The 27,331-nt window shown below is 44.5% G+C and overlaps 3 protein-coding genes across 10 annotated transcripts in view; 1 reads left to right on the top strand and 2 right to left on the bottom strand.

Moving 5' to 3' along the window:
• The window catches only part of TATDN1 (TatD DNase domain containing 1), a 51,806-nt gene extending 42,314 nt beyond the window's left edge, over nt 1-9,492 (bottom strand). Inside the window, exon 1 of the mRNA XM_017885919.1 lies at nt 9,389-9,492. Within this exon, the coding sequence (XP_017741408.1) occupies nt 9,389-9,410 (22 nt within the window). The 5' untranslated portion in view covers nt 9,411-9,492. The remainder of the gene's footprint in view (nt 1-9,388) is intronic.
• On the top strand, nt 9,464-19,433 carry NDUFB9 (NADH:ubiquinone oxidoreductase subunit B9). Its single transcript, XM_017885932.1, has 4 exons — nt 9,464-9,651; nt 12,912-13,104; nt 16,531-16,644; nt 19,214-19,433. Exons 1-4 carry the CDS (start codon nt 9,551-9,553, stop codon nt 19,343-19,345), a joined length of 540 nt encoding a protein of 179 aa, XP_017741421.1. The 5' UTR covers nt 9,464-9,550; the 3' UTR covers nt 19,346-19,433.
• An 810-nt stretch (nt 19,434-20,243) lies between these two features.
• Nucleotides 20,244-27,331, bottom strand: part of MTSS1 (MTSS I-BAR domain containing 1) — a 187,353-nt gene continuing 180,265 nt past the window's right edge. For 3 of the 8 annotated variants that reach the window (XM_017885922.1, XM_017885923.1, XM_017885921.1), the window contains 4 exons: nt 26,825-27,019; nt 25,354-25,527; nt 24,867-25,029; nt 20,244-23,156 (listed from right to left, as the gene is read on the bottom strand). In XM_017885922.1, coding sequence (XP_017741411.1) covers nt 22,456-23,156; nt 24,867-25,029; nt 25,354-25,527; nt 26,825-27,019 — 1,233 coding nt within the window. In that variant the 3' untranslated portion in view covers nt 20,244-22,455. The remainder of the gene's footprint in view (nt 23,157-24,866; nt 25,030-25,353; nt 25,528-26,824; nt 27,020-27,331) is intronic. The other 5 variants (XM_017885926.1, XM_017885927.1, XM_017885924.1 and 2 more) reach the window with 4 other exon arrangements.

Below are 27,331 nucleotides of genomic sequence, written 5' to 3'. Positions count from 1 at the left end.
GTTCTTAGGTCAAGAAGGTCCCCTGGTAGGCCGGGTGAGGTGGCTCACGCCCGTAATCCCAGCACTCTGGGAGGCCGAGGCAGGTGGATCACTTAGGTCAGGAGTTTAAGATCAGCCTGGCCAACATGGTGAAATCCAGTCTCTACTAAAAATATAAAAATTAGCCGGGCATGGTGGCAGGTGCCTGTAATCCCAGCTCTTGGGATGCTGAGGCAGGAGAGTTGCTTGAACCCAGGAGGCGGAGGTTACCGTGCGCTCAGATCTCACCACTGCACTTCAGCCTGGGTAACAGAGCAAGACTCAGTCTCAAAAAACCCCAAAAAACAAAAAAGCCAAAGAACAACAACAACAACAAAGAAGGTCCCATGGTAAAGAATGGGTCTCCAATGTTAAAAACACAGGACAAATCAAAACAAGGGGTGACAATATCTGGGCTTTGAAGCAATTGGACCTGGAAAGTCAACAGGGAAAGGGGTTGGTCTGGGAAAGGGGTGACATTAGGGACATCTGAGAAGTCAGTGACAGATATTACCAATGGCACATATCTATCATGAATGGATCAGGGAAACTGTTGGCAAATCCAGCAATCCAACAAGTTTCCTTCTACTAGCAACATTTGGGACAGCTTAACTAAGTGTTATCATGCCATTCTCTGCATTGAGACAAGACAGAGGGGGAAAGGGGACAGTATGTGTATAAGAGTAAAAGGAACGGAGGGAACAGCCATTTAACAATTCAGAAAACTGAACCAAGGGAAAAACCATAAATCCCACAGAAATCCAAGGGGATTATCTGACAAACTTTAGGGACTGACCTTAAGTAAGAGAATACTTCACTACAGGAACAGAACAATGACGTCCTCAGGAGTGGGGGTCACAAGCCCTGCTCAGTTCTGATAAAGACAGGAAGAGGAAGCATACAGGTAGCTAACTAAACATTGAAGTTACCGAGTAGGAAGGCATGGAACAAATTCTATTACTTTAGATAGAGGCAAATTATTAAGTGAGACCCAGTGTATTTGAATACAGTCCTGGCCCTGGGTCTCACAAAAGCAGTTTATGTGGACTATTGCCTTTTTCTGGGTCTAGAGATAGGCTTTGGTTAACTGAAGTCTAGCGTAGAGACCGGCACCAACTTCCAAGTTTCAGCAGGGGTTGTTTTCAGATAAGACATGTGTGACTAGGAGTCAGGTCTCTGTAACTTAGCAGCACAAGGATTAATTAATAGCACCCATCCAGTAGGCTGGAGGAAGTATTTTAACTGATGTCTCTTCTACTACTTGTCATCACCAAGCTGGAGGTAGTAATACTGGAGTTTATGGCCTGTCGGGGAAGCTGTAAAAAGATTCTACAACCTGCAGTTGTAGAACTTTTTATAGCTTTAACAAGCCCCTGGCAATAAGCCTAAAGTTCCCTCCTGTAATTGGGCAGGAGAAACTATTTCCTGGTCTAAGTGCACAGACCAATCAGTACAATTTCAAAAGGGGAGAGCTGACATTTACTGGTGGGAGTGGACTGCAGAATCAGTAACGCTAATGGGAGAGCTTTAGGCCAGGAAAGGTTAAGTTTGTGTAACTTTTGCCAGCTGGTTTTCAATGATCCCATTAGATTGTTCAATTAGCCCAGAGGACTGGGGGGAGTAGGCACAGTGAAAGTGCTGTAAAAGGGCACATTTAAAAAACTTGTTCTAGTATTTGGCAAGTAAAATGAGTGCCTCTATCGCTGTGGAATTCAGTGGGAACACCTCAGAGAGGAATGGTTTTTCTCAAGCAGCATTTCGGCCACCACCATGGCTGTTGCTTGTTTACAGGTGGAAGACTTACCTCAATGAAAATACATCAACCATTAGAAGAATAAAATTTAATCTGTGGGACGGTGGCAACTAAATGAAATCAAGTCGTCACATGGTTAAGGAACCCTAGGGGGAGAGGAAATTGTCCTGGAGTGAGCCTCAGGAGTTCACCTGGGTTATACTGAGGGTAGATATTGCAAAGTTTATCTAGCTGAGGGGCAAGAGCTGGAGAGAGTCACCAAAAGTAGCACTGTCTACCCTGCTGAATCATTTTGTCTGGATTCCAATGGATTAGATTACATATAAAGGTTGTTTGTCTTTGCAGGGTGCTGGGTAGGACTGGATGTCCATTTGGACCTTCCTGTAATTTTGTCTGGGGACTGGAAGTGCAATTTTGTTTAATCCATTTCCCTCTTCCAGACTCCAAGACTGTCTTTTGTGAAAATGAGTCTGCAAAGGTCTTCAGATGGGGAGGAGGGCAAGGAAGAAGAGCAAGGGGAGGAGGAGGAGAAGTGGGTTGAATACATGTAACTTGGCAAGGAGCCACTTGCAGGGTGGCAGCTTTAGCTGCAGCATCCACTAGGAGGTTGCCTTCACTGTCTTCTGTCTTGTCAGAGAAACGTCCCTGGACGATGATAACGGTTAGGGCTCAATGAGCCTGAATGGCATCTAAGAGAAACAAAAACAGTCTTTGTTTTTGTTTTTTTTCTGAGACAGAGTCTCACTCTGTCGCCCAGGCTGGAGTGCAGTGGTGCGATCTCAGCTCAACGCAACCTCCACCTCCCAGGCTCAAGTGATTCTCCTGCCTCAGCCTCCCTCGTAGTTGGGCTCACAGGTGCGTGCCGCCACATCTGGCTAATTTTTGTGTTTTTTATAGAGACGAGGCTTCACCATGTCTCCACAGGTGAAAGTCCCTTAAACTTGGTCAGGCTGGTCTCGAACTCCTGACCTCAAGTAATCTACCTGCCTCAGCCTCCCAAAGTGCTAGTATTACAGGCGTGAGCCACTGCACCCGGCCTAGTCTTTGTTCTTTTTTTTTTTTTTTTTTTTTTGAGACGGAGTCTTGCTCTGTCGCCCAGGCTGGAGTGCAGTGGCCGGATCTCAGCTCACTGCAAGCTCCGCCTCCCGGGTTTACGCCATTCTCCTGCCTCAGCCTCCGGAGTAGCTGGGACTACAGGCGCCTGCCACCTCGCCCGGCTAGTTTTTTGTATTTTTAGTAGAGACGGGGTTTCAACATGTTAGCCAGGATGGTCTCGAACTCCTGACCTCATGATCCACCCGTCTCGGCCTCCCAAAGTGCTGGGATTACAGGCTTGAGCCACCGCGCCCGGCCGGCAGTCTTTGTTCTTAAAAGGTTGTCCAGAGGAAGTAAAAAAATGCTCTTTGTTTCTAGAGCATGCCAAAATCACGGGCAACTCCAAAGACATACAAGCTGTCTGTATAAATATTAGCCATTTCATCCCTGGCCAGAGGCAGGCCCAAGTGAGGGGATGCTAATTCTGCTTGCTGAGCAGATCGGGCAGGTGGCTGGGGGCCTGATTCAATGGTTCCCATCAGAGACCACCACATAGGCTGCACAATGGAAGCCAGCAGAATTTTTCAGAAAGGATCCATCAGTGGGTAAGGGGGTCTCCCTTAAGTCTATATAGGTGAGAGAAGGGTGTTTGTAAAGACAACGCAGTCTTTGGGTGCACAAATCTCCTCTTAAAGGCAAAACAGGGTCAGGCGCGGTGGTGCACGCCTTAATCCCAGCACTTTGGGAGGTTGAGGCTGGCGGATCATGAGGTCAGGCAATCAAGACCATCCTGGCAACACGGTGAAACCTCGTCTCTACTAAAAATACAAACAATTATCTGGGCATGGTGGTGGGTGCCTGTAGTCCCAGCTACTCAGGAGAATGGCGTGAACCCGGAAGGTGGAGCTTGCAGTGAGCCAAGATGATGCCACTGCACTCCAGCCTGCGCGACAGAGTGAGACTCTTTCTCAAAAAAAAAAAAAAGAAAAAAAAAAAGCAAAATGGTAGTTACATTAAGGAGGTTACAGTAAATTATGGTTAGGTTAGAAGAGGAGGAGAAAAGTATCTCATAGGAGGTCAATCAACTGGCTTAAAGATGCTGAGTGAGGGGACAGGTGCAAAGGGCCTAAATCGAATGAGAAACATATACAATGAAAGGGGAATCTCAGGAGTATTTTTTTGGTAGCCTTGATGAGGGCTGAGGGGGTGGTGACTGCCCTCAGTACAGGAAGGAATGCCTCGTGAAACTGGTCAGCTGTCATGGTGAAACTGCAAAAAAGGAGGGGAGGCTGGTCACCATGTCAGGCAGTTGGCTGATGTCAGCAGAGGAGCAAGTCTTCCATTCTTTGTTTTTCCAGGGCTGGTTTCCGTTTAACTTTTAGGAAAAGTCCGGTATTCGTTAGTAAGGAAGGAGACCATGACCATCTTATTATGTTTGGGAATTTGTTTTCATGTTTTCTGGAGTCTACTTGGCCAAAGAGGGGGGGTCCGTTCAGCCAGTTTAGGGGACTTAGAATTTTATTTTTATTTCACAGGGACAATTAGCCCAGCTGCTTTGGCAAGTCAGTGCCATTAAAAAAAGAAATGTGCTAGATCAAGGGGTTGGTAAACTAAGGCCCACAAGCCACTGCCTACTTTTGTTTGCCTCTCAGCTAAGAATGACTTTACATTTTTAAATAGCTGAAGAAAATCAAAATAATATTTTGTGACACATCAAAATTATAAGAACTTCAAGTTTCAGTGACCATAAGTTTTACTGGAACATGGTCACACCTACTTACATACTGTCTATCACCTGCTTTTGAATGACAAGGTGTGAGACAGGAAAACTGTATTCTCATACTCACAATACTCTGAATACTTCATTTTTTTTTTTTTTTTTTTTTTAAGTAGAGATGGGTCTCACTTTGTTGCCCAGGCTGGTCTTGAACTCCTGGGCTCAAGCAGTCCTCCCGGCTTGGCCTCCCAAAGTGCTTGGATTACAGGTGTGAGGATTCACTTCTGACGTCACATAGGTGTGGGGTTTCCTCTCCCAACAACCAATTCTCTGACACCAGCTGGGTGACCTACAATTTAACTCAATTCTCACACTATCTACCTGGAGATAACATCAGACGGCAGAAGTCAAGGGCTCAGTCCCACAAGACTCCTCCCATTCCAGATGCCAATTATAAGCAGTAGGTTCCCACGTTACCTACAACTTGTCCAACTTGGCTACAATCAGAGGTTCCCACAACCCCCTTCTCAGGTTTGATCATTTTCTAGAGCAGCTCATGGAACTTAGGAAAGCACTTTACTTATTACCCATTCATTATAAAAGATGCAGCTCAAAAGGACCACGTGGAAGAGACACATAGAGACATGTATGGGTTTTTACAGAAGCTTCATGTAGGTATGATTGATTAAATCACTGGCTATTAGTGAACAACTCAACCTTCAGTTCCTCTCCCCTTCCCCAGAGGTGGGAGTGGGTGGGAGGGACTGAAACTTCCAACTCTCTAATCACATGATTGGTTTTCCTAGGCAAACCCCCATCCTGAGGCTATCCAGGAGCCCCCAGTCATCAGTCATCTTAGTAGCATACAAAAAGACAGCACTTAGGAGATTCCAAAGGTTTCAGGAGTTGTGCACAAAGGAATGGGAGCAGAGAACAAATACGTATTTATTATTACATCACAGTACACACAAGGGCAGAGCTGAATAGCTGCAATGAGATCACATGACCCTCAAAGTCTAAAATATTTACTATATGGCCCTTTAAAGAAAAAGTTTGCAAACCTCTGCACTTGATTTAAAAACTTAAGGAACAACCAAATGTGTGGCTCTAAATGGGATACTATTTTGGACATGACCACCAACGGACATTTTTGGAACAACAGGAAAAGTTTGAGTATGGTTTTGGTATTAGTTAAGATGAAAATTTCCTGAAATAGAAAGGTGGAGACTGTGATTGAAAAAAGCAGATTACAAAAGAGTAGCCTCAGTATGATCTTATTTTGTTTGGTATGCCTACAGAAGATCTGGAAAGACAGATATGGAGGTGTTATGTGTGATTTGGAGGAACTATATTAATTTGCTTTTGCATTGCTATAAAGGAACACCTGAGACTGGGTAATTTATAAAGAAAAGAGGTTTATTTGGCTCATGGTTCTGCAGGTTGTACAAGATGCATGACACCAGCATCTGCTTTTGGGAGGATCTCAGTAAGTTTCCAACCCTGGTGGAAAGAAAAGGGGAACCAGTGTGAACTCATTACCACAGGGAGGTCATCAAGCCTTTTATGAGGGATCCACCCCTATGAGATGGATGGTGGGAAGTGACCCAAACACCTCCCACTGGACCCACCCCAACGTTGGACAGCAAATTTTAACATGAGATTTGGAGGGGACAAATATCTAAATGATATCAGGAATGGAATGTGATGTTTTTATTTTCACTGTTGTTTGTATTTTGCATTTTCTTCTTGCACAGATATTTCTCATTTTTTTGTGTACTGTGTAGTCTAAGATCAATGCAGTAGAGATTTTGGCATATAATCGTTGCAGGTAGAAGTATTTTTGGGAGTGGAAGAGTTTGTAAATAACACCCAGGGAACAGAATATAAAAAATTCCACTTGTGGAGAAAGAAAAGAGTATAAGTTGGGCTAAAGAAATTCTCATGCTGGCCGGTGGCTCCACGTGTAATCCCAGAATTTTGGGAGGTGGAGGTGGAAGGACTGCTTAAGGCCAGCAATTCAAGACCAACCTGAGCAACACAGCAAGACACTGTCTCTACAAAAAAAAATTAGCCTGGTGTGGTGGTGAGCGCCTCTAGTCTCAGCTTCTTGGGAGGATGAGGCAGGAAGATCACTTGAGCCCAGGAGGTCAATGCGGGAGCCATGATCTAAGCCACTATACTCCAGCCCAGGTGACAGAGCAAGACCCTGTCTCAAAACAAACAAAAACTCCCACTGTTGGTGTATAGTTCTAAGGGGCAGTCACTTGTTATACAAGTAGAAAAGAGAAATGTAGAAAGAATTATAATGGTCAGCTGTCTTAAACCAAAATCTAAGGTAATTTTCACAATACTGGTTTAATTTTTCATGCAATTGTCCCATGTGAAGCTTGTTCGTGGACCAATCTTCCAGAGATTTAATATGGTGTTTTTCAAAGTATTTTTTCAGAACTCATTATTAGGCTAAGAAGTTAGTCTAGCGATTCCTGGACAGAATTTTTTTAAATGACACAAACTGAAAGATTAAATATCAGAGTAAGTCATATACCAAGGATAGAATGCATAATACGATCTCATTTCTGTTTTAAAAAGGATGGCGGGCGCCTGTAGTCCCAGCTACTCGGGAGGCTGAGGCAGGAGAATGGCGTAAACCCGGGAGGCGGAGCTTGCAGTGAGCTGAGATCCGGCCACTGCACTCCAGCCCGGGCGACAGAGCGAGACTCCGTCTCAAAAAAAAAAAAAAAAGGAAAAAAAAAAACCTTGATATGTTGTATTTTTATGAATCTGCATAACAATCTATTAAAAAATTAGGGAAGGCTATACTTTAAACTTTTAATATGGTTACTTTAGGAGAGCGGGGCTAAAGGAGACCATGCAGAAAAAAATTTATTCCAATAAAGTCACCTTCTCTAAGAAGTCTTTTCTTGCTTATTTTATCTGGTGCTAATCCCTTTACTAATTTTCTTATCACCTTAGCACTAAAGCCACTCATTCATACTTCCCCAAACGGTCATTGTACTATGCCCCTAGGAAAAAAATATAAATACCATACCAGAGTATCTGCCTTAAGAGTTTGATCTCGTGGGAAAGACAGACTCATATTTAATTATAAATAATGTGGTATAAGTTTTAAGGAGTAAGTAGGCAGACAGGCAACAGGGCAGGTAGGCAGACAGGCAACAGGGTTGGTAGGCAGAGGGAATATTTTGGCCCCAAACTGCCACTCTAAAACCTTGTCAGAGGTAACAAACAGCATGCACAAGTGTTTATAGAGCAGTCCAGGGATGGGCTAGAAAAGACTGGCCAACAGAAGGGCTTTGTATGGTCTGAAAGTACTTAGACTATCCTGAGAATGAGAAATTCGAAGCAAAAGAAACATGTAGCTGATTTGAGTTTTAGATACACCAAAATGGAGTCTACATGGAGGATGGATTTAAGACATTAATTTGAGGCAGGGATTTAGTTGTATAACATAAACACACTTTTAAAAAGTTATGTGGCCTTTCTTTATGGAGTACTTCATGGCTCTTTATTCCATCTCCCTCATCAATTATATCAAACGTTAGGACGGAAAGGCTAAGACACGGCAATGTCTTATTTGAGGACCCCTCCCCAAATCCCTACTCCAGGCTTTCCCACAGCAATTTCAAAACCTTTTTCCTGGCACTTAACATATTCTTCCCTGCGTTTGCTTTTGACTGTACAGTACATAGGTCTTAGGTCTCCAGTCTGAAAACCGCACCACTAGATTTTACAGTTCCACAGGACTTAGCACAATGTCTTTGAAAAAAAAAATACTGATTAAATAACTCTCAGATGTAAATGTATAATCCTTATCTCTTAATTGCCAGACCACATTCCCAATTGCCCAGATATCTCTACCTGGATGTCCTATAATTATCTCAAACTTAACCTAATCCAAATGGACCTGGGTACCTCTCCTCACCGCCAAACTAGTCATGCTTCCATTTCATATTTCAGTATTTTTCCAAACCCTGAGTCATCTTTGTTCACTCTCTACTACCGGCCATGAACACTCAGCTGCTAAATGCTGCACACATCTCTTCCATTTCTCTCTTTTCCATTACCCTAGTTTAAGTCTTGAAATGATTCCCTACCTCTCCCTATTTCCCACAAAAGCTACATAATAGCTATCAACGTTACCGTGCTAAAGCAGAGGTGTGATCACTGTCATTTCCCACCTTCAAGTAGCTGGAAACCCCACAAAGACGAGGACCATGCCCATTTAAATCCCGGCAGCATTCTCGCTCTCTTGTTCTACCGATGCTGACTGGATCATTGTACTTGCCAAGTACAGAATTTTTTTCTCTCCACTACTTGTGTTCTCTAGTTTCTCCACTAGATGGTGATGACCGTAGAACTGAGAGCTTTGTGCTCTGTTTCTAGGCCAGTGCCAGGCCCACTTGAGGCGCTCATTAACTATGATATGAACGAATGAAAGGTTGAGTGAATTGGTTCCTAAAAGCGGTCATCCTCTCTGCCAAGGCAGAGGGGAAGGGCCGGGAGGTGCACGTGGGATGAATGGGAACACAGTGATTGGCCTTTTTGGAGTTTTTTCTCTTTTTTAAAAACAGAATATATTACAGATGTTGAAAAGAGCACAAAATCATAACTGTAGGGCTTGGCTTGTTAATTTTTACAAATAAACACACCCTCGTGAACCCAGGACTTAGATCAAGAACCAGAACATTACCAGCACCCAGAAACCTCCCCGCGCCCTCTTCCATTGAGCGGCCCTTTCAACCCTTACAAAGCCGGAAGGCGCAATTCCTGGGTCCTGTGACCTTGGTGAACAACGCCTGGGACAAGTCAAAAAGACCCAAGGGCGTGGAAAATGCTCCTCTTACCGACAAACTTGAAGCGACCCATGACTGCGGATCGGAGACCTCCCCGGCGGAAGCGGAAGTGGCCGCCGGCTGTTCCGCCCTTCCGGCTGGCATTGTTACGTCAGCTGCCGCAGGCCTACGGATTCCCGGCTGTCCCCGCGGCCGGGAAAGGTCAGCGCAGTCATGGCGTTATTGGCGTCGGGGGCCTACCTGACCCATCAGCAGAAGGTGTTGCGGCTTTACAAGCGGGCGCTGCGCCACCTCGAGTCGTGGTGCGTCCACAGGTAAGGAATGGGGACCCAGGACTCGGGGAGGTGATCCTGGAGGCCCCGTGGAGGTAGAGAGGCCCCCGGGTACCGGGAGGTTCAATGACTTCGGGACGGAATTGGAAGGTGGCCTCTCGCTCCACAGAATCCTGTCCTTAGACTCGGGTTCGAATCCAGGCTTCTCCACCCATGGCCGGGAGATCTTGTAGAGTTGCTTATCGGGTCTGGGCCTCAGCTTTTTGTTCAGTGAAACGGACGCAGGACCAGCGCAGAGGGTCGCAGGAAGATTAAGTGAAATAAAGGAATGCGCCTAAAATTGTAATTGTCATGGGTCCAGCGCTCGCTAAATAATCGTTTTCTTCACGATATTCTGCTTTCCAATATTAACAGCAATAAGCTATGCATTATTTTCTTTAGTCAGCAAAACTCTAGGAGTTAGGAATTATCTTAAGCTTATTTTACAGATACGGAGGTAAGCACAGCTAGTAACTTGCTCAAGGTGATAGCGTTTGTAAGTGTCTGAGCCAGGGTTAAAATTTAGGTCTTACTCCAGAGCATCATCATTCGCCCACCCCTCCCATTAGCTTTTCTCTTTTTAGCTTCATCTAGTCCTTTTCATTACCTTTACATCTTTTTCACCTCTTACATAATTCTCTTTCCTTCTCTATCCATCTGAGACTAGTGTTAGAGCATAGTGTAGATTTTAATAACCTAAATTCAATGCAGCGTGGGCTGACAACCAAAGATGTGTGAGTGCCAGGCCTCCACTCCAGTCTTACAACTCCCCAAACCTATCTTATAAGAAGGGCTTCTGGGAAAAAACTCCATGGAAAATGGAGTAGGCCTGGAAGAATTGCACAGGGTATCCTCGAAGCCCAGATTGCATGTATGTGACTATTAGAAAGTCACTGACATACTTCTCTTGATTTGGCAGGAAGATGGCCAAGTACAATGTGATGGGATTGTTAGTTTCTTCCTTGAGTTTTCCCTATTTATTTATTTGACAGAATTTGCAATTCAGATTCTGTGCTCTATGCTAAATATATAAATGTTAGTAATCAATTTTTGAGCTGCAACAGCTCATGGATTAGTGGGGAAAATGGACATGTGAACAAATTGATGATGAAGGAAGTTGAGCCATCCAGGATTCAGGTATCCCAACACAAATGATAAATGTTTGAGGTGATGAATATCCAAATCACCCTGATTTGATCATTATACATTATATGGATGTATTAAAATATCACATGTACCCCGTAGATAGGTACAATTATTATGTGTCAAAAAAAGTTAAACATGAAAAAAAGAATTCAAGCAATACTGAACTACAGCTGGGAATACTAAAGTCCATAGTCCTAGAGGAAGATGATATAAACTAGCTACTGTGACAGCTATGGCTCAGCATTTTTAAGATCTGACATTTTTTCTCAATCCTTGCCTTAATTTCTTCCTCCATTTGCCCTCATTGTGCTGTTCTCTGTGGTTCCATCCTAGGCTTACTATGTTGCTGTATGTACTTTGGGCAGCCTCATTTAGTGCTGGGACTTGAGTCACCACCTGCGCTCATTTGTCTCTAGAGCTGTAGTTCAAATTGTTTGTTAGATCACCGACTGTTGGCTGGACATGGTGGCTCACGCCTGTAATCCCAGTACTTTGGGAGGCTGAGGTGGATGGATCAACTGAGGTCAGGAGTTCGAGAACAGCCTGGCCTACATGTGAAGCCCCGTCTACTAAAAATACAAAAATTAGCCAGGTGTGGTGGTGGGTGCCTGTAATCCCATCTACTTGGCAGGCCGAGGCAGAAGAACCGCTTGAACCTGGGAGGCAGAGGTTGCAGTGAGGCAAGATCGCCCCATTGCACTCCAGCCTGGGCAACAAGAGTGAAACATTGTCTCAAAAAATAATAATAAAAAAAAAAATTGAAAAGATCACTAACTGTTCTCTCAAACTCAATTTATCTAAATTCTTTGAAATCAAACTTGTTTTCCTATCACTCCCCATTCTGACTCTTTTCCCAAATTTCCTGCCTCCGCTAATGGTATTATTAGTAATTTAGTTACTGAGCTTCAAGTCTCAGAATTGATCTCAAGTATTTGCTCCTTACTCCTTTGCCAATAACACACATACTCATACACCATGTATAATTCAATACTGGTTTTTGTAAATTCTCTTTCTAGTATGGTATTAGTAACTGACATTATTGAACACTTGGGATGTACCAGGCACTTTTTAAAGTGTGTTTATCTTATTGAATGTTTACAAGAGACGGAGTTTTGCTCTTGTTGCCCAGGCTGAAGTGCAAGGCGCGATCTTGGCTCACCACAACCTCCATCTTTCGGGTTCAAGCGCTTCTCCTGCCTCAGCCTCTCAAGTAGCTGGGATTATAGGCACCCACCACCATGCCCGGCTAATTTTTGTATTTTTAGTAGAGACAGGGTTTTGCCATGTTGGCCAGGCTGGTCTTGAACTCCTGACCTCAGGTGACCCACCCACCCACCTCAGCCTCCCAAAGTGCTGGGATTATAGGCATGAGCCACTGCACCTTGCCAGAAGACATTAACTTACCCCAGGTTACACAACTAGTAGTGGCAGAGCTAAGATTCAGGCCTACACAGTCTGATTGCAGAGCCTATTCTCATAACTTGGAAGTCTAAATGTCTCTAAATGTCTCTCCTGTCTCCTGTCACCATCACAGCTCCCTACTTTCAGGCCCTTGTCATCTGTGTCCTAGATTATTGTCAAAACCTCCTAGCTGATCTTTGCCCAGTTTCTTTAGAACTTGACTTTAACTTGCCTAAGGTTATGCAGCTAGTGTCAGAGTCAGGATACAAACCCAGTTCTGTATGAACTAAGCAATACTGTTTCCGCTAAGTAACACCTTTCTTATTCATCTTTGTATCTCCAGAATTTAGCATAGTGACTAGCACAAGATAGAAGGAAATGGAAGTTGTCATTCGATGAATGTTGAATGATCCTACAGAGGTTATAGCTTTTCTCTTGCAAATTCTTTTTTTTTTTTTGTTTAAATCCGCTTTCCATTGTTGGATGTAAGAGGAGAAAAATGGTTAGGGTATATATTTAATACATTATTTTTTTGCTGCTGCTGTTTGGTGGGCTATAGAGGAAGCAGCCATGATGATACGGCTGCTCCATTAGGAGGGTTGGGGGAGGTCTACTGCCCATCCAGAAGGTGTCAGGAGTGCAGCCTCCTGTCAGACAGCAACTCTGACCATGTGAGTAGGTAACATTTCTAATCTTCAAAATCATTTTGGTTTAAGAGACAAATACCGATACTTTGCTTGTTTGCTGAGAGCCCGGTTTGAAGAACATAAGAATGAAAAGGATATGATGAAGGCCACCCAGCTGCTGAAGGAGGCTGAGGAAGAATTCTGGTACCGTCAGCATCCACAGCCGTACATCTTCCCTGACTCTCCTGGGGGCACCTCCTATGAGAGATACGATTGCTACAAGGTAGGCGAGAATTACAATGATGACTGCCTTCTGAGAGATGGATTTTGTTTCTTCAGTCCCAGACATCAGCCTTAGAAATCACTTGCCCTTCAAGGGGTAGCTAGGAGACTTCTTTCCTGACAGTTGTCAGATGCAGGCCTACCTCATTTTATTGCATTTTGTTTTATTGTGCTTGGCAGATAAGTGTTTTTACAGATTGAAGGTTTGTGGCAACCCTGTGCTGAGTGAGTCTCTGGGCACCATTTTTCCAACACCGTGTGCTCACTTCCTGTCTCTGGTTCTCAGTTTGGCAATTCTTGCAAGATTTCAGACTTTTTTTATTATTACTCTGTCTGTTGTGGTGAACTGTCATCAGTCACCTTCGATGTTACTATTGTCATTGTTTGGGGGCATAAAAACTATGCCCATATAAGACAGCAGACTTAATCCATAAATGTGTGTGTCCTGACTGTCACCGACCAGTAGTTCCCCTGCCTCTATCCCTCTCCTCAGGGCTCCCTATTCCCTAAGACACAGCAACACTGAAATTAGGACAATTAATGTTCGTACTATAGCCTGTTAAGTGTTCAAGTGAAAGCAAGAGTTACATGTCTCTCACATCTGTTGCACATCTCTTACTTTAAATCAAAAGCTAGAAATGATTAAGCTGAGTGAGGAAGGCATGTTGAAAGCCAAGATGGGCAGAAAGCTAGTCCTTTTCTGCTGGTTAGCCAAGTTGTGAATGTAAAGGAAACTAAAGGTTTTTTAAGGAAATTAAAAGTGCTGCTCCAGTGAACACACAAATGATGAGTGAAACAGTCTTATTGCTGATATGGAGAATGTTTTAGTTGTTGGGACAAAAGATCAAACCAGCTACAATATTCCCTTAAGCCAAAGCCTAATCCAGAGTAAGTCTTTAACTCTTCATTTCTGTGAAGGCCGAGAGAGATGAGGAAGCTGCAGAAAAAAAGTTGGAAGCTAGTAGAGGTTGGTCCATGAGGTTTAAGGAAAAAAGCCATCTCTGTAACACAGATGTGCAAGGTGAAGTAACAAGTGCTGATGGAAAAGCTGCAGCAAATTATTACACAAAAGCTGGCTAAGATAGTTGATGAAGGTGGCTGTACTCAACAACAGATTTTCAGTGGAGATGAAGTAGCCTTTTTTTGGAATAAGATACCATCTAGAACTTTCATACCTTGAGAGAAGTCAATGTCTGGCTTCAAAACTTCAAGGACAGGCTGACTTTCTTGTTAGGGGCTAATGCAGCTGGTGGTTTTAAGTTGAAGCCATTGTTCATTTGCCATTCTGAAAATCCTGGGGCCCTTAAGAATTATGCTAAACCTACTCTGCCTGTGCCCTAGAAATGGAATAACAAAGCCTGAGTTACGGCAAATCTGTGTACAACATGGTTTACTGAATCTTTTAAACCCACTGTCGAGACCTGCTACCATGTCTACTAACATAACATGCATTCTGCAGCCCATGGATCAAGGAGTAATTTCAACTTGCAAGTTTTATTATTTAAGAAATATATTTTTGCACAGTTATAGTTGACATAGATATTGATTCCTCTGATGGATTTGGGCATAGTAAAATTTTCTGGAAAGAATTCACCATTCTAAATGCCATTAAGGATATTTATGATTCATGGGAAGAGATCAAAATGTCAGCTTTAATGGGGTTGGAAGAAGTTGATTCCAACCCTTGTGGATGACTTTGAAGGGCTCAAGACTTCAGCAGAGGAAGTAACTGCAGAAGTTGTGGAAATAGCAAGAGAGCCAGAATAGAAGTTGATCCTGAGGACGTGACTGAATTGCTCTAATCTCATGATAAATCTTGAACAGATGAAGAGCTGCTTCTTATGGATGAGTAAGAAAGTGGTTTCTTGAGATGGAGTCTCCTCGTGAAGATTTTGTGAACACTGAGGAAATGGTAACAAAAGACTTCACATAGTACATCAGCTTAGTTGATTAAGCAGCAGCAGGGTTTGAGAGGATTGACTCCAATTTTGCAAGAAGTTCTTCCGTGAGTAAAATGCTATCAAATGGCATCACATGCTATAGAAGTGTTTGGTGAAAGGAAGAGTCAATTGATGTGGCAAACCTCATTGTTATTTTAGGAAATTGCCAAAGCCACTCCAACCGTCGGCAAACATCACCCTGTTTAGTCACCAGCCATCAGCATTGACACAATACTCTCCACCAGTAAAAAGATTGATTTTCTGATGGCTCAGATGATTGTTGGCAGTTTTTATCAGTAACGTATTTCTTTTGTTTTTGTTTTGAAAACGGTCTCCCTCTGTTGCCCAGGCTGGAGTGCAATAGCATGATCATAGCTCACTGTAGCCTGGACCCCCTGGGCTCAAGCAGTTCTCCTGTCCTAGCCAACCAAGTAGCTAAGAATACACGTGCACACCACCACACCTAGCTAATTTATTTTATTTTTTGTAGAGATGGAGTCTTGCTATGTTGTCCAGGCTGGTCTCGAACTGCCACCCTCATAGAATCTCCCTACCTCAGCCTTCAAAGGGCTGGGAATAAAGGCAGGAGCCACCTCGCCCAACCAATAATGTATTTTTAAATTAGGTACATTTTTTATGTATATTATGTGAGGTTTGCCACATCAATTGACTTTTCCTTTCACGAAATATTTCTATAGCATGTGATGCCATTTGATAGCATTTTAACCACAGAAGAACTTCTTTCAAAATTGGAGTGAATCCTCTCAAATCCTGCCACTGCTTTATCAACTAAGTTGTACTATTCCAAGTCCTTTGTTATTTAATCAATATTCACAAAATCTTCACCAGGAGACTACATCTCAACAGACATCATAATGCTATCGGACACTTTATAGTATAGTATAAACATAACTTTTATATGCACTGGGAAACCAAAACCATTTTGTGACTTGCTTTATTGTGATACTTGCTATATATGCAGCGGTGTGGATCCAAACCCGCAGTATCTCTAAGGTGTGCCAGTACTGTTTTTTAGGTGTCAGTTTTCTCTGAGATGTCATTAAGACTTTCAGATTTAAGGTCGTACAGTATACTTTTTGCTATAACAAAGTTCGTTTTAGACTTTAAAGTTAACCAACTTGGATTGATGCTTAATATTTCTCAGATACTCTAAGAGTTCCAAGTAATATAAGACTACTCTGGATATTTAGAGAAGGCAGGTAGGTGAGGAATGAAGCCAATTCTCCTTGGACTGACGATGGTGCTATTTTTTAGCACCGTCTTTGACTCTAAGGCATTTTCCTTTATTATTGGTTCCTGCTTATCCTCTGCTGTTCCTTGCTTAGAGTTGGAAACAGTCTGGTAGTTGCAGTGGTTATAAAAATAAAAATGTACCTTGATCTTTGTCTTACATCTCCTGAGCAGGCCCTATCAGGGATAGGTAAGTGTGTCCTGTGGATTGATACCATGATTTCCTCTCCTGACAGCTCCCAGAATGGTGCTTAGATGACTGGCATCCTTCTGAGAAGGCAATGTATCCTGATTACTTTGCCAAGAGAGAACAGTGGAAGAAACTGCGGAGGGAAAGCTGGGAACGAGAGGTGCGTTCTACTTGTACTTCAGTATTCCTTAGCTATGTAGATGGAGTCAAGTTTTGCTCCCCACATGCAGAGGTCCAGATTCCAGCCATGACAGTTACTCTGGGCCCTTACTTCTCAGATATACTGTGGTATCTAAGTGTATCAGTTTAACATTTATAACCACCTTACAAGTAAGTTAAAGTGCATTCCCTGGTCTTTTTGGCTTTGTCTTTGATTTTGATTCATGTTAGAATGGTCAGTTATATTTTTAAAAGCTCAATCTTGCTGTAGTGTGAAGAATATATTGGAGAGGGGAAGAGAAGAAGCAGAGAGACCCTTCTAGGATTATTGCAGAAGTTTAGTCAAAAGGTTGTCATGATCAGCACTAGGGTGGATGAAATGGATATGGAAGGAAATTTACTCAGGACATCATTTGGAGGGATGTGATGACTGACTGGATGTTGAGGGTGGGCAAGGGACAGGGAGGAATCAAGAATGGTTTCCGGGGCAGGGTGCAGTGGCTCACACCTGTAATCCCAGTGCTTTGGGAGGCCAAAGTGGGTGGGTGATAGCTTGAGGTCAGGACATGACCAGCCTGACTAACATGGTGAAACCCTGTCTCTACTAAAAGTACAAATAATTAGCCGGGCGTGGTGGTGTACACGTGTAATCCCAGCTACTTGGGAGGCCAAGGCAGGAGAATTGCTTGAACCCAGGAGGTGGAGGTTGCAGTGAGCTGAGATTGCACCACTGTACTCCAGCCTGGGCGACAGAGCAAGACTCCATCTCAAAAAAAGAGAGAGAGAGAATGGTTTCTGGGTTTGAAGCTTTAACATCTGGAGTTTGGTGATGTTTTACCAAGATAGGGAAGATTGGGGAAGGGGGTACAGGTGTCAGAGCAGCAATCGAGAATTGATTTTGGAAGGGTGAAGTTTGAGAATCCTGTGACATGCCAAGTGCAGATGTCAGAAGCCAGCTTTAGATGTGGAAATCTGGAACTCCCAGGAGAGATTTGGCCTAGAAACAGAAACTTGGGAGTTTTCAGTTTTAAAAGCCATGGAGAGATGTATGGAATCTTTAGGAGAGAGTGTAGAGAAAGAAGAAAAGGAGAAAGGATTCTTTGTCCATTATAATTGGGCAAAAGATTATATATAAATTTGGGTTGGAAGTTTTGAAGATGACAGACTTGTGTAATAGCTTTTTATTTTTATTTTTTTTTTAGTGAAATAAGAGGAAAAGCCCAGAACGAGTGGGTGCAGCATGTTTGGAGAATATGTGATGGTCATGGGGAGAAGGTGTGATAGTCATGGGGAGAGGAAGAGCTTGCTGGAGAGTACTAGGATGGCCAGGTGGCGAAGGCCCATTTGAGGTTGGGAGTGGTTAGTCAGTAATGACTCCGATGTGCTCCAGTGTCTTTTTTCTCTTTAGCAATACTAAGCTATATGGGCACAGGCCTGAGGGTGTGTGGTTCGGTTTGTCTGTTGCTCAGAGAGAGTGACAAGGGACTTGAGGTTATTGGAGAGGAAGCCATTGTCATGATGGAATCTAAGCTGGATTGAAAAACCACAAAGTCAAGCCAGGGGGCATATGCAGAGAGGGAAGGCCAAGTTGGGAGGGCCTGTGAAATGTAGTCTCTCTGAGTTTCAAGGAGGCATTTAAACAAGTCAGTGGGAAAGGGAGAGTGTGGTTGGACAGTGGGGTATTTGAATTCATGATTTGGAAGTTGTGCTGGTTCTGGTGATAACACTAAGGATATTGACCTTTGCAAGTGTTTGGCCAAGGGGGACCCGAAGGAAGGGCACTGTGGCCAAAGGGGGCAGTGTTTTGTCAGAAATGTCTCACCGTTTAGAAGCCGGAAGTATATTCATAGTGAGCCACGGGTTCATTCTGCAACTGATCACTGGGATAACCTCAACAATTCCTCCTTTACATATGCCATCACTTCAGCATTATTAAGCAGCACATGTGACTGGAGGCCGAGGGCAGCCACAATCCAGAATGGGTTATCCACTGTTAGGACATTTATCTTGGCTATAACTAGAACTGGAAGTAGTAGGGCAGCATTTGGCAGAACTGGGCATATTTTTACCTGTGATTTTGTGGTTTATTTTTGTCCTTGGTTGCTAGGAAGGGGGCTTACAATGAACATCCCCAACATATTATGAACTGAGGTTTCTTAATGGTGCTTTTGGAGAACACTTAGCTGAGACACAAAAATAAATGTTTTCTGGTCAGTGGGTGGGGACTGTGACAAGGAGAATAGGAATGATAGTTGTCATGTTTTTGTCTACAGAGTAAGAGGAGGTCCAGATAATGAGGTGATGAAAAGGGGTGGGGGGAAGAATAGGAGGGAGGAAGAATAGGCTTTACTGTTTAGAAGAATGGGACAACCCTTAAGGAGACTTTTCTGAAAGTGTGGGTATGAAAATAAAGCAGGTATATGTGAAAAACACTTTTCAATATTGTGATCAAACAGTGTGTCATGTCAGTGACACACCATAGATACAAAGCTGACCCTTCACTGCAGCAAACAGATTTTTATATTCAATCAGATTCCTTTGGTAATGATTCCTTCCTTGCCTCCTTCTAGGTTAAGCAGCTGCAGGAGGAAACGCCACCTGGTGGTCCTTTAACTGAAGCTTTGCCCCCTGCCCGAAAGGAAGGTGATTTGCCCCCACTGTGGTGGCATATTGTGACCAGACCCCGGGAGCGGCCCACATAGAGAGAGAGATCCCTCATCTTTCATACTTGCAAGTGAAATACGTTACACAACATGCACTTGCCCTAATAAAAAAATCAATGAAATGGTCTCTGGTATGACTGGCGTTCTTCTAAGAATTACCGTGATGCCAAGTGACTGTGCCACTCTCATTGTTTTATCCATTGTGCATGTGAAGAAAATAACGGGACGTGTAGTCGGTCGGCTGTGTTCTCTGCAATAAATCACGGATAGCACATGTTACCAGTGAGGAAAAACTGAGGCAGAACCAGATTGAGGCGAATAACCTCTCAAGTCAAAAGCCTAATTAGCTGTGGTAACTAGAAGGAATAAACAAAGCCAAGAACAGAAATACTGAGGATTTAAAAATAACCTTTTTGGTTTTTTAAAGATTTCACTAATGGAATTTTAGTTTTTATTAGAAGAACAACTCTCCCTAAGAAGTACATAGTCAGCAAATAAGCCTGGAATTTGTGGAGTTCCCTCAAGGGTGGAGGTTTGATGGTTGGGGTTAAATGGTCCAATCTGGGATAAAATTTTGTGGTGCTTATTTTAGAAGCAGTTTTCCAGCTGTGCTTCTGCTACCGTAGCTTGGATTGTCTGCGGACTCAAAGGTAAGGGAATAACAGAACTCCTTAAATGTTTCAGAAGCTTTGTTTGTTGTTCTTGTTTTTTAAAGATAAAGCAGTTTTTAAAACTTTCAACCCAAAACAGCTGCTTTAGTTCTTGATACCTCATTAGATAGAACTGTTTTCAAATAGTTTCAGGCAACTAATGATCTTATAGCCATCACAAAAATATTTTTTCACTTTCTACGTAAGCTCTATTTGAGTCCCAGTCCATCTTCTAACATTTGACTAAGACCTCAAACTGAATTGTAACAAGACTTGAAATACGTGACTTTTTTAATCTAGTGGTTCTTTATTTATAACGTAGGCTGAAGCAATTGTTACAATGTAGAAGGGAGACACAGTACACAATTGTTATTTATACAAGTTTAGAACAAAAAACTGCACAGGGAGAGGTCGACTCTCAGTACAAACTAGCAACTAAACCACAATAATTTACCGTTAGAAACAATTTCTTTATTTTTAGCTGTGACACTGCTTTTACAATATGCAAAAACACAAGCAGAACTACCCAAGGTGTGTCGTCACATTCTTTCTACATTGAATTTGGCAACATTTTATTTATTCAGATTATACTAACGTTTAAAAACTAAACAAGTGAAAAGCTGTACCAAGGTACAGTTACATCCATTTATTTCAAAGGTTTAAAATACCACTTTTATCTATTGTGATTACCTTGCAGCGATTTCTGCTTTTGCAAAAACCATCTCAAGCATCATATGCACAATGCATCAGCTACTTTTAGTCATCAAGATTGGTGGGCTAAACCACAGGCACTACTGTTGCTTATATTCTGTAAAAGGAGCTTGTTTTTCAAAGAAAAAAGCTTAAATAGTTTCTAATAATCATGCCTTTGCTTTAAAGCCGTAACATAAAATGTCCTTGAGCAATCGCAGCAGTGTTCAATGTTAATATATAGAACAATGACCATACGGCACGTTACTCTCACATCCAACGCAGTTATGTGTTAAAGCATAAGATTAGGTAATTGAGGGTTAGAGCCAACAGGAATCTGCAGGGTGTATGAGACCCACCAAGCTCCTCCTCTTCCTTGAGAGGGTTAGGTCAGAAATGTGCCCTGTTAACGGACCTGACTGCTAAGGGACTTGCTTGCTTTCCTAAACACTATTGTCTTCAAATGTGATCCCTTTAAATCTACAAACCTCTGTTAGTTTTAGGGTATGGGCATTATAACAAATTTAACTTTCATTTAAAAAAGAAAAGACAAATCCTTTCCGAAAAACATTACCCAGAATACAAAAAAGGACAGTATAGTGGTCAGATTCCCAGTGACAATAACCAAATCCTCCTGTCTTCAGTGTTTACTGTGAAGCCAGTTAACTGCCATTTATTCGAAAGAAGAAAAGAAAAACAAGCCCCAGATCGGTAAACACATTGGCAAGTTGCTTGCTAGACTCCAAGCTGGCCACCCTTGTCAAATCCGTTCGAGTTTTTTCAAAATATTTGGGCTTTCTAACGCACCCAGCCTGCTGGGCACAGTTAAGTAAAAGGCATTTACTATAATCTAAGAATTCCCTGCTATCATTTTTAAATGTTCTCACATTTTTTAAAACTGCCTTACCCTTTTGGATGTATTTGGATTCCATGAAGGTGAGTACAATCAACGAGAAACTGTTAAGTGGGGGCTTCTACGACTGCCCAGCGGCAGCAGCATGCATGGGGCTGGAGGTGGGTGCTGTGTGCAGTCCACAGGAATCGTGGGAGAAAGGAAGTCCTTAAACACCCTACAGAAACAAACACTGCAATCCAGTATGGCTTATTCGGATGCATTTACCATGAAGCTACTAGAAGAAATTCAACCTACGAGGCTACTCTTAAATGTAACAGGATCGGCTATGTTGACGGTGTGCCCCTCCCATGGCCCTCCCCCCAATCCCAACACAGTCTACCGTTTCCAGATTTACTTCACTCTGAATATTGCTCATCAATTGTTACTCCTGCTCTTTTCATCTAGAACATAGTATATTTAAATGAGGATTTTACCTCTTAGCCATTTCGTTTGTACATTAAAATAACTTGCATTTGCTTCTAAGCTAGACTCCTACAATGCCTCTACAAAAGCTTGTGGGGGAAGAAAAAGAAGAGCGAAGTAGAGTAAATCCTTTTCTAAAATTAACTACTTCGTGGTTCCCCTGCCCCAACCCCCCCTTATGCATTTAAAATTTTACAAAGACTTGTAAAAAAGTTAAATGGAATTTGGCACCTTCAGAAAAATCAAAAGGGAAACTAAGATTAAAATGTGCAGAAAGAAAATTGTCAATATTTACAAATTAAAAGATCAAGATTATGTCAGTTACATAGGTTGGTTTTAATTCTTATCTAAAGGTGTCGAGTACTTTCAAAAGAGCTATATTCCGAGTTGCCTACAAAATCTTTTGTTTTATTATAGATTGGAATGGATCAAGACAAATTAGGTTTTATTCATGAAACAGTTCATTGCCCACTGGCGTGTTTCTTGTGAGCCTAAGAGAAGCGAGGGGCCGAGCGATCGTTTGTCGTGGTCTTCTTCAGTTTCACGCCCCTTCGGATGGCGTTCAGCATGTCTTCTCCTTGTGGAGTATCCCTTGGGCTCAGGTCTGCAGGGTCACTCTCTGGAATCTGGCCTGGGGAGACAGTGGCACTTGGGGGATCCCGTTCCTGGTCTTCGGCTTCACTTTCTGGAATTGCCTGTCTGTGCTCCTCAGGGATACTGGGCTTCGGGCCTGGAAGTGGAGGGTTAACGGAAGCTTGGCCACTCCACATTGAGGAGGGCATGCTGGTGACACCTTGGGGGCCCTCACCCACAGATGGCGACTCAGGGCTGTGCTCCCCCCGCTCTTCTGGCCCATCTGGAGGGGCTGGCAACATCCCTGGGAGGTCTGGGACGGTTGGGGTCTTGACAGGGATCACGGGCGTCTTGATGGGGATGGGACCAGCTCCAATGGTTCCCCGGCGGACAGAAGGCTTGGTGGAAGGGGTCCGTCGGATAGTTGCAACCCCTGGAGTGACCATAGCAGGTCCCAGGGTGGTGGGGAGGCCAGCAGTTGAGGCTGGACGCTTGGCTTGGAACATCCGTCGGTAGGACTGGCTGATGTCGCTGTTTCTTGGAATGGTGGAGGACTTGTCGAACTCCTGTTGATCTGCCTCCTGGTCACCACTTACAGAGAAATAATCATAATCTGAAACTGATTATAGGATTTGATTAGACATATTCAAGACAGCAGCTTTGCTTTTTGATTCTTCTGTGCTGGGAGGACAAAAGGCACGCAAGGCAGGGTACGCACAGAGTCTCATCCCAAGCTTCCCCCAGGCTTCTCTACCATCTTCAGAAAGCCTCACCAACTACGAACTCCCTGGCAGGGATCTTTGCTTTGTTCACTGATGTGTCCCCAGTACCTAGAACAGTGCTGGACATGGTAGGCACTCAAATACCGTCAATGGGGAAGAAGGTAAAACTGTTAGGCTGCAGCGAAGCTCCCTCCAAGCATCTCTGAGAGGGATAAGGGGGATGAAAGAAGACAAATTCTCCAGTCCAGAATTCAACATGAAGATCAAACCTCAAACAGACTAGCCTAGGCGATAACATCTCCCTGATAATTAACTGGAGAGGCGAGAGCTAGACAAAGAACAAAGCTACTGACAGCGAGTCCCTGACAACAAGGGACAAAGACAGTTTCCATCAGTGTGACGTGCTCACTTCCTTGTAAGACCAGTCTCAGGATGATGTGGGAGCTTACAGATTAAACAGCTCACAGCACTGATTCTGAACCGCCGCACTACTGACCATTTGGGCTAGATAGTTCTTTGTTAATGGAGGACATGGTGGGGAGGGGCCGTGCTGTGTATTCCAGGATGTTTAAGCAGTATCCCTGCCCTGTGCCCACTAGGTGCCAGTAGTACCCCTTCAGTTGTGACAACCAGAAATGTCTACAGTCATTGCCAAATGTCCCCTGGGGAAGAAAATCACCCTCCAATAAGACTCACTGTCTTAGAGGTTTTGAATGATGAATGGCCTAGCTTTTGGTCAATTATCATAGATATTCCAGCTGTTAGATTTTCATCTTGCCTGACTTGTGTGTGCAGTGGACATGAGGATGAGGGAGGCAGGTCTGATAGAGGATTTGGCTGGAATAGCTTAAGAACTTGGGCATTACACTCTAACACACTTAGGTTCAAACTCCAGTTCTGCTACTTACTGGTTGTGTGAATATGAGCAAGTTATTGAACCTTAATTTCCACTTCTGTAAAACAGGGATAAAAAATATCTACCCCGTAAGTGGCTGTAAAGATTAAATGGGAAAATAACCATAAAGTGTATAGTGCAAAGTGCTAAAACAAAAATGAAGCTATTCCTTTGAGACAGGGTCTTGTTTTGTTGCCTGGGCTGGAATGCAGTGGTGCAGTCGTGGATCAAGCAATCCTTGCACCTCAGCCTCCAGAGTAGCTGGGATCACAGATGTGTGCCACCACACCTGGCTAATTTTTGCATTTTTGTAGAGACAAGGGTGTTGCCATGTTTCTCAGGCTGGTCTCGAACTTCTGCAGCTCAAGCAATCTGCTTGCCTCAGAGTCCCAAAATGTTGGGATTACAGCGTAAGCCACTGCCCCCGGCCTGAAGCTGTTCTTACTACAGCACGTCTCCATTCAAATTGGAGGCTGTTGTGTATGATGCTGCAAAACGCAAAAAGCTGTGAAAGTCCAGACCCCTTTCTTACATGGCAGCTACCTGACAACTACAGATGAGCTCCCCAAAGCATTCCCAGATGACCAGAACAATCCTGACGCCTGTTAGTTAGCCAGTGGTGAGGCTGTGGTTAAAATGGACCAGCACTTTTCTATCTCCTCACCTGGTGCTGCTCAGAAAGCCTAAGTACGTACCCCAGGCTGCCTCGTACCTTGGGAAGGGATGGTGTCCTCAGAGCAGCAGGGGGTGGTTGTCTGGGTGCTGTAGCCGCTGGAGCACTGAAGTGAGTCCCGGCTGCTCCTCTGGGTGTCCAGCTGCAGGCCCCGAGACAGGGCCAGGGCCAGCTCCTCACAAGCCTCCATCTCCTCGCCAGGCTGCAGGTTGGAGGAGAGAGACACATAGGTTGCTTCGGGGGCGGCTCAATGTCACTCCTGTTCTGCCCCCATGAGCGCCACATGCCTGTGGGCCCAGGGGGCTACTGACTTGCTTGGGTCCCACTCTGACCCTAGAAAGCTCTGCCTCTCTCATTCCCACACAAGGCTTCTTCCCAGGGACTCTGCAGTAGGGCGGGAAGTCAGGGAATGCAGCCCAGGTCCCTCCAGCTGCAAGGCTGCCTCGGCCCCCCAGTTGCTGGCCAGAATATGATCCCCAGCCAAGCTGAGGTGGCCCCAACCAAATATCGAGAACAAGAGCGTCACCCTGGTGGCAGCCGACACAGTCATGCTCCGTGGTCTCTGAGCCTCCTCGGCAGCTGCAGGTGGGCCACTGGCAGTAGTGGGTCCTCCCCCGTTGGGGTCTGGTTCTCGCTTCTCTTTGCGGCGCTGCAGGGTGTTCACCAGAGGCTGGTCATAGGGCCCTGGCTTAGCCCAGTCCTACGCAGAACAAGTGCGGTCAGGAGCCAGGGCCTCCGCCTCCACTGGAGGGCTGCAGGGACCCCATAGACAGCTCCCCAGAGAAGGCAGCTGGGTCCCTAAAGGGGAGCCTCTGGCTGGGACAAGCCACAGGCCCTCTGCCTGCCCTCTCCAGGCTCTAAAGGGCAAGGAATGGAAAACTCTTCGGGAGCCCCCTGTGTACCTCCCTTTTCTTCATCTCTGCCCAAAGATTAAAAACTCTCACCCACCAGGCGGCAGCAGAACACCCAGCAGCCACCTAACGGGTGACCGGTGTAAGCTAAGGGGACCCGCCAGTGGATAGCGCACCCTCCTTCTTCTGTCTGAAGGGACCATCGCTCCTTAACAGCCCGGATGACTTCCAGTTAGGGAACGGCCACCAGCGAGCACTAAAGCAACATCAGCCCCTCTCCCTCCATTCCCAGGAAACCAGCCTCAAAGGGCATGGCAGGCTCCCTGCCCTCTCAAACCCTCAGAAGGAAAGGAAGGCACCCAGGGGCAGTAGAAAGATTCAGAGGAGTCTTGAGACGTCCACACAGCCTGTGAGGGCTAAAGTCAAAACTGGCTTAAAATGCTGGCAGCCGAGGGGCCTACTTTTCAAATTAGGGTCCTCCTCTCAAAAGAGAGCACATTATCCTCCTGTAGGAGCATTGATCGGACTTGCTAGGGGATCATTTTCAAAGTTTGTCTTTATATTAAAGCAAGCATGTTTGAACACTCAAGACTAAAACTAAAGTCTGCATGTACTGTTAAGTTCAACATGATCATCCCAAACCTGCTTTGGGTTGTGGTTCTGTTACCACAGCCCAGCAGGGAGCTCAACAGGGAAAATGGGAAACATGGCCAGAAGGAAAGTCCCCCCTCCAGACTCCCTAGAAGCTCTGATCATGCTGACAGCCTCAGGTGGCCCCTGGGAGGGATCAACCCATAGATTTCAACCTGATGCAAAACTGGGCCTTTCAACTTGGAACTGCCGCTGCCTGCGATGCACACTGCGCTGCCATCTATCAGGGGTTGACCAAAGTCCCCTGAAGGAAAACCCTCAGCCCCAGCTACCTGTGGAAATTGCTGTCTTAGAGCTGCCGGCTGCTTTCTGGTTCTCCCCCAGTGGGAGTTTCCTGAGGGAGGGGCATTATGGGGAAGAAGGCAGAGTGTGAAAGAAAGGGGGTGAGGGGAGAGTCGGGGTGAGGGGAGAGTTGGGGTGAGGGGGGGTGGAACAGAAGAGGGGTGAGCACAGAGGCAATGACAGGGGGAGAGGAGGAGGGGGAGAGACACAAACCTTCCAGCTAGGGATCTGAGATGACGGGAACATGCCGGGCCCAATGGTGTAATAATGAGCGTAGTCTGGAAGGTGGACAGAGGTGACCCGAGGGAGCAGGCGGGAGGCAGGCAGGCAATGAGGGAAAAGGCCTGCACCCGTGGGCCCCACGTGGGACTCACTTGATAAACTATAGTGAGAAAACCCGTTAGACAACTGGAAACAAACAAAAAGGGGGGAAAAGGAAAAAAAAATTAATATAACAGGATGAGTGCGGAGACACAAAATGGCATTGACATTCAAGGGAGGGGAAACCTGAATATTTATAAGTAAAACAAACAGGGGCTCCGCTGCTCACGGATGATCCATGATGCAGGAGAAAAGAGCCGGGGTGCAAAGAATGCACATCAGTTTGACACCAAATAAGCATCTATGTTTGACCTACGTTTTAGAAGTTCGGGAATTGATCAGTGCCCTCAATTTGTGGCCTCAATGGTTTTTGATTAAGTAACTAACGAAGCCTCATTT

This window comes from Rhinopithecus bieti, unplaced genomic scaffold (assembly GCF_001698545.2).
Source record: "Rhinopithecus bieti isolate Rb0 unplaced genomic scaffold, ASM169854v2 scaffold_15136, whole genome shotgun sequence".
In the NCBI taxonomy this organism is placed as follows: domain Eukaryota; kingdom Metazoa; phylum Chordata; class Mammalia; order Primates; family Cercopithecidae; genus Rhinopithecus; species Rhinopithecus bieti.
The sequence above is the reverse complement of the archived record's forward strand: the minus strand, read 5'-3'. Positions and strand labels throughout refer to the sequence as shown.